Source organism: Notechis scutatus, chromosome 4, assembly GCF_049901735.1.
Source record: "Notechis scutatus isolate UNSWTSFEM ecotype Mainland chromosome 4, rNotScu1.2, whole genome shotgun sequence".
NCBI lineage: Eukaryota > Metazoa > Chordata > Lepidosauria > Squamata > Elapidae > Notechis > Notechis scutatus.
Genome location: NC_142012.1, coordinates 933,867 through 947,302, shown reverse-complemented (window position 1 = coordinate 947,302; position 13,436 = coordinate 933,867). Strand labels below are relative to the sequence as shown.

Below are 13,436 nucleotides of genomic sequence, written 5' to 3'. Positions count from 1 at the left end.
CCCTCCACCCTTTCCCCCCCTCCCCTCACTACCTCATGTTGCTCACAATGCAAACAACGCAAGCCTTGTGTTCCCGCGGGCCATATGGGAGGCGCAGCTTTGTGCTCCCGCGCAGCCTGGATTAATTGCTTTGGAGGGTGACATTTCTCTGCGGACCACCAAAAAATTTTCACGGACCACCAGTGGTTCCCGGCCCACTGGTTGGCGACCACTGGACTAGATGACCTCCAGGCTCCCCTTCCGACTCTGTTATTTTGTATCAGGACTAAAAGTGACATGATAGCAGTCTTCCATTATCTGAGGGGCTGCCCCAGAGAAGGGGGGTTCAAATTATTTCCCAAAACACCAGAAGGCAGAGGAAGAAGCAACGGGTGGAAACAAATCAAGGAGCGAAGCAACCTGGAACTAAGGAGGCATTTCTTGACAGGGAGGACAATTAACCAGGGGAACTGCTTGCCACCAGAAGTTGGGGATGCTCCAACACTGGAGGTTTTCAATCCACAGTCTGACTACCTTTTCCACCAAGCAACCCACACCCCTCCGGGGATCCAAGAACAACACTCCCCTTCCCAAATGGGAGACATCCCACACACACACACACCCCGCTTTACCCTGTGGCGGCAGCCATGACGCAGCCGCCCTGCGATGCCGTGGCCTCCACGCAGCAGCCTTCCGGGTCGTGGCTCATGCCGAAATTGTGGCCGATCTCGTGAGCCATGGTGGCCGCTGCTCCGATGGGTAACTCCGAGTGATCCTGGTTTGGGAGGGGTTGGGTGGGGGTGGGGGAGAGAGAGGGAAAGACTCACCAGCTTGAAGAGAGGAGGGGGCCACTTGGAAGAGGGGAGGGGGGCCGCATTTGATTTCCCAAGCGTCCGCGTCAAGGTCGCATCGGCAGAATTGCGTGGGTGGGCTTTTATTTTGCAATCCAAGTTAAGAGGGTTCTGAAGCAGGTTGGGCTTGATTCTTGCAAGGGGAAGGGGTTGGGAAGACACACACACCCCACACACAAAAAAATCATCCTTGCCAATCCCTCCCCTCGTGCCCACAGCCAGCAGTTCGAGCCTGACCGACTCAAAGATGACTCTGCTTTCCATCTTTACGAGGTCGGTAAAATGAGGACCCCGATTGTTGGGGGCAAGAGGCTGACTCTGTAAATCACTGTAAAACTATTTCTATTCTCTCCCTCTCCCTCCTTCCTTCCCTCTGTCCTTCCTTTATACCTCTTTCTTTCTTTCTTCCTTCCTTCTTCCTTTTTCTTTCCTTCCCTCTGTTGTCTCCTTCCTTCCCTTTTCCCCCTTCTTTTTCTCTCCATCTTCTTTCCTCTCCTCCCTCCCTCCTTTTTCTTTCTCCTTTTCTTTCTTCCTTCCTTCCTTCCCTCCTTTTTCTTTCTCCTTTTCTTCCTTCCTTCCTTCCTTCCTTCCCTTTTTCCTTCTTTTTCTTTCTCCTGCTCCCTATTTCCCTTCTTTTTGTTTTCCTCTCCTCCCTCCCTCCTTTTCTTTCTCTCTTTCTTCCTTTCTTCCTTCTCTTTTTCTTCCTTTTTCTTTCCTTCCCTCTATTGTCTCCTTCCTTCCCTTTTTTCTCTTTTCTTTCTCCTGCTCCCCCCGTCTTTTATTTCCCTTCTTTTTCTCTCCCTCTTCTTTCCTCTCCTCCCTCCCTCCTTTTTCTTTCTCCTTTCCTTCCTTCCTTCCTTCTTTCCCTCCTTTTTCTTTCTCCTTTTCTTCCTTCCTTCCTTCCCTTCCTTCCCTTCTTTTTCTTTCTCCTGCTCCCTCCATTTCTTCTTTTTCTCTCTCTTTTTTCTCTCCTTCCTCCCTTTTTCTTTCTCCTTTTCTCTTTCTTCCTTTCTTCCTTCCTTCTCTTTTTTCTTCCTTTTTCTTTCCTTCCATCTATTGTCTCCTTCCTTCCCTTTTTCTTTCTCCTGCGCCCTCCATCTTTTATTTCCTTCTTCTCTCTCCATCTTGTTTCCTCTCCTCCCTCCCTCCTTTCTTTCTCCTTCTCTTCCTTCCTTCCTTCCTTTTTCCCTTCTTTTTCTTTCTCCTGCTCCCTCCATCTCTTATTTTCTCCCTTCTTTTTTTCTCCTTTTTTTCCTCTCCTTCCTTCCTCCCTCCCTTCTTTTTCTTTCTCCTTTTCTTTCTTTCTTTTCCTCTTCCTTCCTTTCCCTCTCTTGGTGGTGGCGCAGTGGTTAGAATGCTGCCTTGCCGGCAAAACTCTTCCCGCTGCCAGGAGTTTGATCCTGACCGATTCAAAGTTGGCTCAGGACCTCGATTGTCAGGGTTGTGGGGGGGAGGGAATATGCAAATCCATGTCTGGGAGTCGGTCCACAGGTCTTAAAGTGACCACGATTGGGCCACCCCTGGCCTCTGTAGAAACGCTCCCTTGTGGCCTTCCCAGGAATAACAAAAATGCGTTGCAAGCAAAGAGCGTTTTTGTCCCATATCATTGATCAGGTCAGCAAGACGAAAGGACCAGGGGGGGTGGAGCCATCTTCCTCTTACCATGCTCACGCCCCCAGAGTTCTCTGCACTGCACATGCCCTCCAGGGGCGCCATTCCGATGGTGGTGCCTCTAAAGGTGATCCCGCTGCAAAGAGTCGTGAGAATAAGGACGGGGGACGGAGCAAAGAATATTGGTTATAGTCCCTTCCTTCCTTCTTCCCTCCCTCCCCTTCTTCCCTCCTTCCCATCTCTCCTTCCTTCCTTCCTCCCTCCCTCTTGTGCATCCCGATTCCTTCTCTTCCTCCCCTTAATCCTGCTCTGTCCCCTTCTCTATTTACCTTCCTTCCTCCCTTCCTTCCCTGCCTCCTGATTCCTTCCTTCTTATCTTCCTTCTGTGGCTCCTTTGTCCTTTCTTCCTCCTGTTCCCCTCATCCATCCATCCATCCTCCCCATTCATTCCTCCCTCCCTCCCTTCTCTCCATTCCTGCTTCCTTCCCTTTCCTCCATACTGATTCCTTCCTTATCTTCCTTCCCTTCCTCCGGTCCTTCCTTCCTTCTCTATTTACCTCCCTCCTCCTCCCTCCCATCCACCCATCTTTCCCTTCCTTCCCTCTCTCCCTCTTCCCTGTTGCCTTCCCTCATTTCATCCTGATTCCTTCTTTCCATATCTATTTCTCCATCCATCCACCCATCCATCAGTCTGTCTGTTGTCCATCCATCCATCATCTATCATCTATTTATTCTACCTATCTATCTATCTCTATCTATCCATCCATCCATCCATCTCTGTCCGTCCATCCATCCATCATATCTATCTATCAATCATCTATCCATCCATCTCTATCCATCTATCCATCCATCTATCCATTCATCCATCCATCCACCTCTGTCCCTCTATCTATTTATCCATGATCGATCTATCTCTATCTATCTATCTAATCTATCACTATCTATCTATCTATCTATCTATCTATCATCTATCTATCTATCTATTCACTATCTATCTCACTATATATCTCACTATCTATCTATCTATCTATCCATCTATCTATCCATCCATCCATCTCTGTCAGTCTATGCATTCATTCATCATATCTATCTATCTATCTATCTATCTATCATCTATCTATCTATCTATCTATCTATCTATCTATCTCTATCCATTCATCCATCCATCTCTGTCTACCATCCATCATACCTATCTATCTATTTATCTATCATCTATCTATCTCTATTCATCCATCCATCTCTTGTCAGTCTATCCATTCATCCATCATATCTATCTATCTATCTATCTATCTATCTATCTATCTATCTATCTATCTATCTATCTATCTATCTATCTATCTCTATCTATCCATCTATCCATTCATCCATCATCTCTGTCTCACCATCCATCATATCTATCTATTTATCTATCATCTATCTATCTCTATTCATCCATCCATCTCTGTCAGTCTATCCATTCATCCATCATATCTATCTGTATCTATCTATCTATCTATCTATCTATCTATCTATCTATCTATCTATCTATCTATCTATCTATCTCTATTCATCCATCCATCTGTCAGTCTATCCATTCATCCATCATATCTATCTATCTATCTATCTATCTATCTATCTATCTATCTATCTATCTATCTCTATCCATCTATCTATCCATCCACCCACCCTATCAGGGCAGAGAAGTAAAAAAAAAAAAGGCCAAGATGGCGCCCACTGCAGCCCTGGCCCTTCCCCACAAGCCCTGGGCCGCCATCTTGACTCCCAGGGAGCCCCGAGGAGGGACTCACGTGAGGAGCTGAGCGTTGTCGTGTTTCTTGCGGGCCCGCAGCGTCTTCTTCCACTGGAGAAAGGAGACGAGGGTGGCGTGGGAGTCCTCGCTCACCGTGCACTTGTCTTGGTCCGTCCAGACTTCCAGGCCAATCAGGGCCACTTTGATGTTCAGGGACCTGTAGAACTGAGAGGGAGAAGCTGGAAGGAGTCGGTGACTGGGAGGAACAATTGGGGGAGGGGAAGGAGCTCCCGATTCCCTAGCACAGTGGTGGCTAAACTTTTGGGGCTCCTGTGCCAAAAAATTGTGTGCGCGCTTGCACGCTCGCACTCCCGTGCCAGAATCCAGAAGGCAATGTGCACAGCACCTACGCATGCACGCATAATTCCCACCCACCCACTCCACCCCCCCTACCTGCACTGCGCCACACAGCTGATTTTCAGCTGGTTTGAGGTGTTTTTCAGCCACCCAAAGGCTTGAGGAAGGCTTCTGCAGGCCAAAAACTAGGCCCGTTTCGTCACTTCTGGTATTTTCGGAAAAACAGGAAGTGCCAAAACGGGCCTAGTTTTTGGCCTGCAAAGCCTGCAGAAGCCTTCCTCAAGCCTCTGGGAGGCCGAAAAAGGCCTCATACTGGCTGAAAATCAGCTGTGAGGCGCGCACATGCCCACTGAGGTAAGTTTGCCTGCAGCTCGCATGCCGGCACAAGTGGCTCTGCATGCCACCTGTGGCACGCGTGCCATAGGTTCGCCATCACGGCCCTAGCAGGTCCAGAGGCCAGCTGGGCAACACTAGGAAGGTGGTTTGCAGCAAGCATAGTCCTCCACTTAAAGCCATTTCTTTAGTGGCCATTCAAAGTTACAATGGCACTGAAAAAAAGGGACTTAAGGGCCTTTTCCCCCACTTACAACCATTGCAGCATCCCCAGGTCACGTGATCAAAATTCAGCTGCTTGGCAACTGGCTCATATTTACGACGGTCGCGGAGTCCCTGGGGGTCAGGGGGTCGCCTGGGGCGACCTTCCGACCAGCAGACTCCAGGGGGAACCCAGATTCACTTCACAACCGTGTTACAAATTTAACCATGGAAGTGATTCACTTAACAACGGGGGGCATTGAAAGGTCATAACATGGTGGCAGAACTCGCTTAGCGATTCTCTCGCTTAGCAACAGAAAGTTTGGGCTCAGTTACGATATAGAGAGCACCCCAAACTCACAGCGTTAGATGGTTAAGTTGCCCAGGGTCACTTGGTTGATTTGGATGGCTATAGAGCAGGAAGGAAGGAAGGAAGGAAGGAAGGAAGGAAGGAAGGAAGGAAGGAAGGAAGGAAGGAAGGAAGGAAGGAAGGAAGGAAGAAGGAAGGAAGGAAGGAATCAGAGGGAAAAAGAAAGGAAGGAATCAGAGGGAAGGAAGGAATCAGGAGGAAATAAAGGAAGGAAGGAATCAAGGGGGAGAAAAGAAATGAGGAGGAAGGAAGGAAGGAAGGAATCAGAGGGAAAAAAGGAAGGAAGGAATCAGGAGGAAGGGAGGATGGAAGGAAGGGAGGGAGGAGGAAGGAAGGAGAGAAGGAAGGAATCAGAGGGAAAAAGGAAAAGGAAGGAAGGAAGGAATCAGGAGGAAGAAAAGGAATCAGGAAGGAAGGAAGGAAGGAAGGAAGGAAGGAAGGAAGGAAATAAAGGAAGGAAGGAAGGAATCAAGAGGGAGAAAAGAAATCAGGAGGAAGAAAGGAAGGAATCAGAGGAAAGGAAGGAAGAATCAGGAAAGGAATTAGGAGGAAGAAAAGGAATCGGGAGGAAGAAAGGAAGGAAGGAAGGAAGGAAGGAAGGAAGGAAGGAAGGAAGGAAGGAAGGAAGGAATCAGAGGAAAAAAGGAAGGAAGGAAGGAAGGAATCAGGAAGAAATAAAGGAAGGAAGGAATCAAGGGGAAGAAAAGAAATCAGAGGGGAGGAGAAAGGAAGGAAGGAATCAGAGGGAAAAAGGAAGGAAGGAATCAGGAGGAAGGAAGGAAGGAATCAGGAGGAAGGAAGGAAGGAAGGAAGGAAGGAAGGAAGGAAGGAAGGAAGGAAGGAATGAATCAGAGGGAAAAAGGAAGGAAGGAATCAGGAGGAAGGAAGGAAGGAAGGAATCAGAGGGAAAAAGGGAAGGAAGAGAGGAATCAAGGAGGAGAAAAGAAATCAGGAGGAAGGAAGGAAGGAATCAGAGGGAGAAAAGGAAAGAAGGAAGGAAGGAAGGAGCTGGCAATTACCTTGTCTACATAATTCGCGATCTCCAGAATCCGCTGTTTTGTGACTCCCAAATTCTGTTTTTGAGCTCTAAACTGTGAAAGAACAACGCGTGAGAAAAAGGGAGGCAACTGCAGTGCAAAACCTTTCCTTCTTCCCAAAAAAGGTGGATTATCTCTTCCACGGCCACCAGCGTGCAAAGGCACACATCGGAAGGGGCCTTGGAGGTCTTCTAGTCCAGCCCCCTGCTCAGGCGGGAAACCCTATAGACCATTTCAGACAAACGGCTGTCCAATCTCTTCTTGAAAACCTCCCGTGTTGCAGGCACCCCAACAACTCCTAGTGGCAAGCCGTTCCACGGATTCATTGTCCTCACGGTCAGGAAATTTCTCCAAGGAGAGAATGAACCAAGTGGTGGGATTCGAATTTTTTTTACTACCGGTTCTGTGGGCGTGGCTTGGTGGGCGTGGCTTGGTGGGCGTGGCAGGGGAAGGATACTGTAAAATCTCCAGGACTTACTGTAAAATACCACCTCGGTGGTCTTTGCCAGTTCTCCAAACTACTCAAAATTTCCGCTACCGGTTTCCAGAACTGGTCAGAACCTGCTGAAAACCAGCTCTGGAATGAACCCAGAACTAAGGAGAAATTCCCTGATGTTGAGAATCCACAACTTCCAAAGGTCTTAAGAAAGGATTTCTCGAAATGACCATCAGAGCATTAATATTTCCTTTATTATTATTATTATTATTATTATTATTATTATTATTATTATTATTATTATTATTATTATTATTATTATTATTATTATTATTAACACGCTCTGATGCTAAGGAGTCCTACTCCCTCTTCCCACCTGGAAAGAAATTTCTTCCAAATGCAAAACACAAGCAGAGGAGAGGAGGTTCAGTTTCAGAGCACCAAGCAGCTTTAGGATAGAACAGTTGAGCTAAGCCACGCCCAGGCTCCTTGCTGTCTCCTTCTTGCTCACCCAGCAAATACTCTTTCAGTTTCCAAACAGCCCCCAACTCTCTCACACACACACACTGACAGGACGCTAGCCAGGTGAATACCAATGGATGCTGGTCGGCAGAGGCAGAATTTTTTTTCTCTTACTTTCCTCCCCCAAAACTAAGCCCCACCACATGGTTTCGTAGTGAAGCATGGAGCATATAGAGCTAGTCTGGAAGATGACTGGATGGGGGCCCTACTTTAACCTTAGACTGTCTACTATTGACCTCACCCCTTTCCTAAGAGGCCTGTAGGGGGCGTGCATAAGCGCAACAACGTGCCTACCGTCCCTGTCCTATTGTTTCTTTTATTTTTCTTATATGTACCCATTTCATGTATTCGTAACTATGTTTATACTTATACCTGTTATCTTGTAAGCAATTGACAAATCAAATCAAATCAAATCAAATCAAATAAATAAATAAATCCCTGAGGCTAACTGGGAAGTTCTGAAGTTGACCCTGGGTTCATTCCAGGACACTGCTGGAAGAGAAAGAATATCTCACCATTGAGTAATCTGCCACAATAAAGAGCTCCATATACTTCAAGGCTCTCCAAGAATCCCGTTTTTTCTGCAAGACAAATGATTTTATATCAGAAGGAAAAAGGCAGCAGAGAGACCCCAAAACTGATCTTCATCCTGTCCTGTTAAAGGTCTTGGGATTTAAGAGTCGACCAGAAGTGAAGCGGATGCAATATAGGATGATGCAATAAGAATGAATCGGCCTAGCATGGATATTTCCCTTTAAGACTGGGGATGGGTTCTACCCCTTTAAGAAGTGTTTATATAAAGGCAGCCCTTGGAGGGCATGTCCTCCCTCTTTGTGTCCAGTATTCCTTGCAGAGTTCGTGTAGAGTTCAGAAGTTTGATTGCTCGTAAGTTATTTTGCCCACCACGTATATGTCTGTTGTATATAAACCACAGTTAAATGTCTCTGTGTGCTGTGTTTTGGTCCTGGGTTGTCTCATAATAATAGTCATGCTGAAAAATGCTCTGAAATGTCCCTTCTCCAAAAAAAACTCACTGCTAGGACCAAAGATAGAAATTCAACTCCCAAGTGGACAGAAGGTTAGCAAGTTCTTTCTTGACTTGGTAGAAATCCAAACGGACGTAGAGGCAATCCTCAGCCTACGGCCACAGGTGAGCGACACATTTATGTGGCTGAGGGAGAGGTGCATTTTATGACCATCCTCACCCCTTTGGTGAAGGGAATCGCTGCCATTCTTAAAAACCGTCACCCGGTTGTTCAGCGGATCTGGCTTCCCCCTTTTGCCTGGGCTCGTCAGAAGGTCGCGAAAGGACTCCGGGAACTAAACGTGAGTCGGCTATCAAAGCATCCGAATGTAAATCACGTCAATCAGCAACGGTCATAAGTGTGAAAAATGGTCCTTTTTTTTTTGGTGTCGTTGTAACTCCAAATGGTCACTAAGTGAAACTGTTGTAAGGTTGAGAACTCCCTGTTCCTCCCTCAGTGTAATTTAAGGGTGGGCTGTTAATCAAATGAGCATTTTGGGGAGGGGTCACCCCCAGGGTTGGGATGCAGTCGGTTCGGACCGGTTCGAATGAACTGGATGTTAAATTTGCATCTGGTTCGCCAAACTGGTATTTGAACTGACCGGCTGGCCCCACCCACCCCGTCACTCCCAGGAGTCTCTACACGGCTTGTTTTGGATGCAGGTAAGTAGTGCGGGCTCCGTGCAGAGGCTCCGGAAGGGGAAAACCAGAAGTTCCGGAAGTCCAGAAACGGGTCTGTTTCCAGCTTCCAGTGGATCTCCAGACCCCCTGTCTTCACCCTCCCAGAGGCCTCAGGGAACCCTCTGGGGAAGGTGAAAAATGGCCCTCCCAAAAAGAGCCATTTGTGCCGACACGCGAGCCACAGGCAAACTTACCTCACTGCATGCATGCGCACGCCTCACAGCTGACTTTTCGGCTGGTTTGAGGCCTTTTCGGTTCTCGAGGCTTGGAAAAGCCTCTGCAAAGCTTTCAGGATGAATAATAGGCCCGTTTCGTCACTTCCTGTAATACCGGAAGTGACGAAATGGGCCTATTATTCATCCTGAAAAGCCAGGCAGAGGCTTTTTCCAAGCCTCTGAGAGGCCGGGGCCTCAAACCAGCCGAAAAGTCAGCTGTGAGATGCAGTGCAGGTAAGGGGGTGGTGGGGGTGGCATGGGGGGATTGTGCGCACATGTGCAGGGGGCCTGGGGGGGGCGCATTGCAGTCTGGGTGCTGGCACACAAGTGTGCGCACGCTAATGCGCGCACAATTTTTGGCACAGGAGCCCAAAAAGGTTAGCCACTACTGGTCTATCAGGAAGTCCCTGCCTGGTAGAACAAGAAAAGGAAGGGAAGGAAGGGAATATTACTAGCCATGTTGTCTTCTGTTTCTACACCTTCTTCCCTGTCTCTCTTCTCACTCCACCCAGTGTCATCCTTGACTTACAACCGTTCATTCAGTGACCGTTCCGACGGCCACTTGGAGGGGGGGAAAGTGACTTATGACCGTTGTTCACCCTTAAGAACGAGGAACACAGCCTCCCCATGGTCGAACTTCGGACTATTGGCGAGCGATTCATACTTATGACGGTGGTAACGCCATTTCCCTCACACCCGGGTGAGCTTCCATCAAGCAAAGTCAAAGGAGGAAGCCAGATTCGCTTAACGACCGTGGTTCCTAACTTGTCAAGTGGAGCGATTCACTTAGCAACGGTGGCAAGAACGGTCGTAAAATGGAGCAAAACTCACAGAACCAGGGTCTCCCTTTAGCCACATGAATCCGGGGCTCGCTGGTGGTCCGTAAATCGAGGAGCAGCCGTAGTCCTCCCTTCTCCATCTGCAACTTCTACACTCTGCCTAGCTGCGAGACTGGCCTGCATCTCCCTCCAACCTAGCCCGGACAGGATTTGAACACAGGATCCTCCTACTCGCTTCAAGGGATGGAAGATTCCAGTGACGTCGGCCACGCTGTTGGGTAGGTCCCCTTGTTGGCAAGTGCCCCCTTTGACCAACAAGTCCTTCGCCCGAAACACGGTGTGAGCTTCCGATGTGGTGTTGGCTGGAGGTTTCAGGTAGTAACTGACGTTGTAATCCAGGACAATCAGCCCACTGGTTGGGGAATAAAAAAAACCAATAAATTAGAATGGAATGGAATGGAATGGAATGGAATGGAATGGAATGAATAGAATGGAATAGAATAGAATAGAATAGAATAGAATAGAATAGAATAGAATAGAATAGAATAGAATAGAATAGAATAGAATAGAATAGAACAGAATAGGAATTTAGAATAGAAAATAGAATAAAAATACAGAATAGAATAGAATAGAATAGAATAGAATAGAATAGAATAGAATAGAATAGGAATTTAGAATAGAAAATAGAATAAAAAATATAGAATAGAATAGAAATACAGAATAGAATAGAATAGAATAGAATAGAATAGAATAGAATAGAATAGAATAGAATAGAATAGAATAGAATAGAATAGAATAGAATAGAATAGAATAGAAAATATAGAATAGAAATACAGAATAGAACAGAACAGAACAGAACAGAATAGAACAGAGCAGAATAGGAATTTAGAATAGAAAATAGAATGGAATGGAATGGAATAGAATAGAAGCTGGAAGGAACCTTGGAGGTCTTCTAGTCCAACCCCCAGCTCAAGCAGGAGAACCTATAACATTTCAGACAAATGGTTATCCAAACTCTTCTTAAAACACCCCAGTGATGAAGCATCCACAACTTCTGGTAGCAGGTAGTTCCACTGGTTAATTGTTTCTCACTGTCAGGAAATTCCTCCTTAGTTCCAGGTTGCTTCTCTCCCTGATGAGTTTCCATCCGGTGCTTCTTCTCCTGCTTTCTGGTGCTTTGGAGAAACAGCTTGACACACACACACCCTCCCTCTTCTTTGGGGCAGCCCCTCAAATATTGGAAGGCTGCTATCAGCTCATTTCTTTTCTGCAAGCGAAACAGACCCAGATCTTCCCAAAATTTATCCTGGCCCTGGCCTTCACCTCCCCTTCACCCCAAATCCAGAAAATAGCCACATTGGGGGGGAAAATTAGGAAAACAGTCATTTCTCAAAGGGAGCCTTGGCTTCACCTCACCCAAAACTGGCATGCAACTGGCAGCCAATTTCTCTCAGCCGTTGCTATTTTCTACGACTCAAATGCAAAACCACTTAGTCTTGAAATTCTTCATCCTGAGTTCAAACCGCAGCGGTCCAAATTAGAAATAAGTCATCCCAACCATGCTAAAAGTGTTTCATCTTGCAGACATGCCCTGCTTGGATTTCAAAACCAGCCTCTGGAAACTCAAACAGAGCCTTTTTAACGGCATCCATGAACACCGACTAGCAGTCGGAAAACAGGATGAAAACTCTTTTAATTTCACACAAACTATGGACAGATTTCACCTTGGTTTCAACCAGGAAGCTTTGAGCATCCTAGGCCAAGCTAAATTCCCCCCCAAATGCTAGAGAATTCATGGAAACTCAGACAAATTGGCCATCAACAGGCACGTAGAGATAAACAACATTTACACACCATTCCAAAGAGACCATAGAGATAAACATTTACAGACCATTCCAAAGAGACCATAGAGATAAACATTTACACACCATTCCAAAGGGACAATAGAGATAAACATTTACACACCATTCCAAAGAGACCATAGAGATAAACATTTACACACCACTCCAAAGAGATCATAGAGATAAACATTTACACACCATTCCAAAGAGATCATAGAGATAAACAACATTTACACACAATTCCAAAGAAACCATAGAGATAAACAACATTTACACACCATTCCAAAGAGATCATAGAGATAAACATTTACACACCATTCCAAAGAGACCATAGAGATAAACATTTACACACCATTCCAAAGAGATCATAGAGATAAACAACATTTACACACAATGCCAAAGAAACCATAGAGATAAACAACATTTACACACCATTCCAAAGAGATCATAGAGATAAACATTTACACACCACTCCAAAGAGATCATAGAGATAAACATTTACACACCATTCCAAAGAGATCATAGAGATAAACAACATTTACACACCATGCCAAAGAAACCATAGAGATAAACAACATTTACACACCATTCCAAAGAAACCATAGAGATAAACAACACTTACACACCATTCCAAGCAAACAAATCAAAAGACTAAAAAGGGAACCAAAAGACCAAAACACCTCCTCACCAGCTATCAACACCCAGATAAGCAGAGATTAACACCCGAGAAACAATCAAGCAGAAAGCAATACTCCAATCAAGGAACTACCAACTAAGACAAACAAGCCAATAAAATAGTAAATGGCAACGTAATTCAGGAACCACTATGAACAGTCTCAGCAACACTGACAGGGTAAGTTACGAGTATATAAAGAAGAAACCGAACCCCCCACCCTTCTGGCACTGATGGTGTTATCTAGTTGGGTTATGAAGAGTCTGCAAGGAAACAACCAAGCTCAGAAACCACCAAGGACCCCTCTATTCTCTCTTCTTCTTCTTCTTCTTCCTCCTCCTCCTCTTCCTCCTCCTCCTCCTCCTCCTCCTCCACCACCACCACCACCACCTCCTCCTCCTCCTCCTTTCTGCAAACCCCACTCCCTTCTAGCACTGATGATATTCTCTAGTTGGGTAATGTAATGTCTGCAAGAAAACAGCCAAGTTCAGAGAGCACCAAGGACCCCCACAGTCCTCCTCCTCCTCCCACACCCCACCCTCTCCTCACTCTGATGATGTCCCCTAGTTGGGTAATGAAACGTCCACAAGAAAAACCACAAAGCTCAGAGACCACCAAGGACCCCACAATCCTCCTCCTCCTCCAATAGATAAATGTCTCACTTAGCAACAACAGAAATGTCAGGCCCAATTGAAGTCATAAGTCAAGGACTACCCGTATTTGCCGAGGGAATATTTCTCAACATGGAGGCCTTTAAGGTGGGTGGACTTCCATTCCCAGAATTTCCCCAGCCAGCT

At 46.3% G+C, this 13,436-nt stretch overlaps 1 protein-coding gene across 1 annotated transcript in view; it reads right to left on the bottom strand.

Moving 5' to 3' along the window:
* The window catches only part of ADAM33 (ADAM metallopeptidase domain 33), a 106,002-nt gene that overhangs the window by 35,443 nt on the left and 57,123 nt on the right, over positions 1-13,436 (bottom strand). Inside the window, 6 exon segments of the mRNA XM_087962633.1 lie at positions 612-754; positions 2,493-2,577; positions 4,229-4,395; positions 6,451-6,522; positions 7,942-8,007; positions 10,357-10,537. Of these exon segments, the coding sequence (XP_087818759.1) occupies positions 612-754; positions 2,493-2,577; positions 4,229-4,395; positions 6,451-6,522; positions 7,942-8,007; positions 10,357-10,537 (714 nt within the window).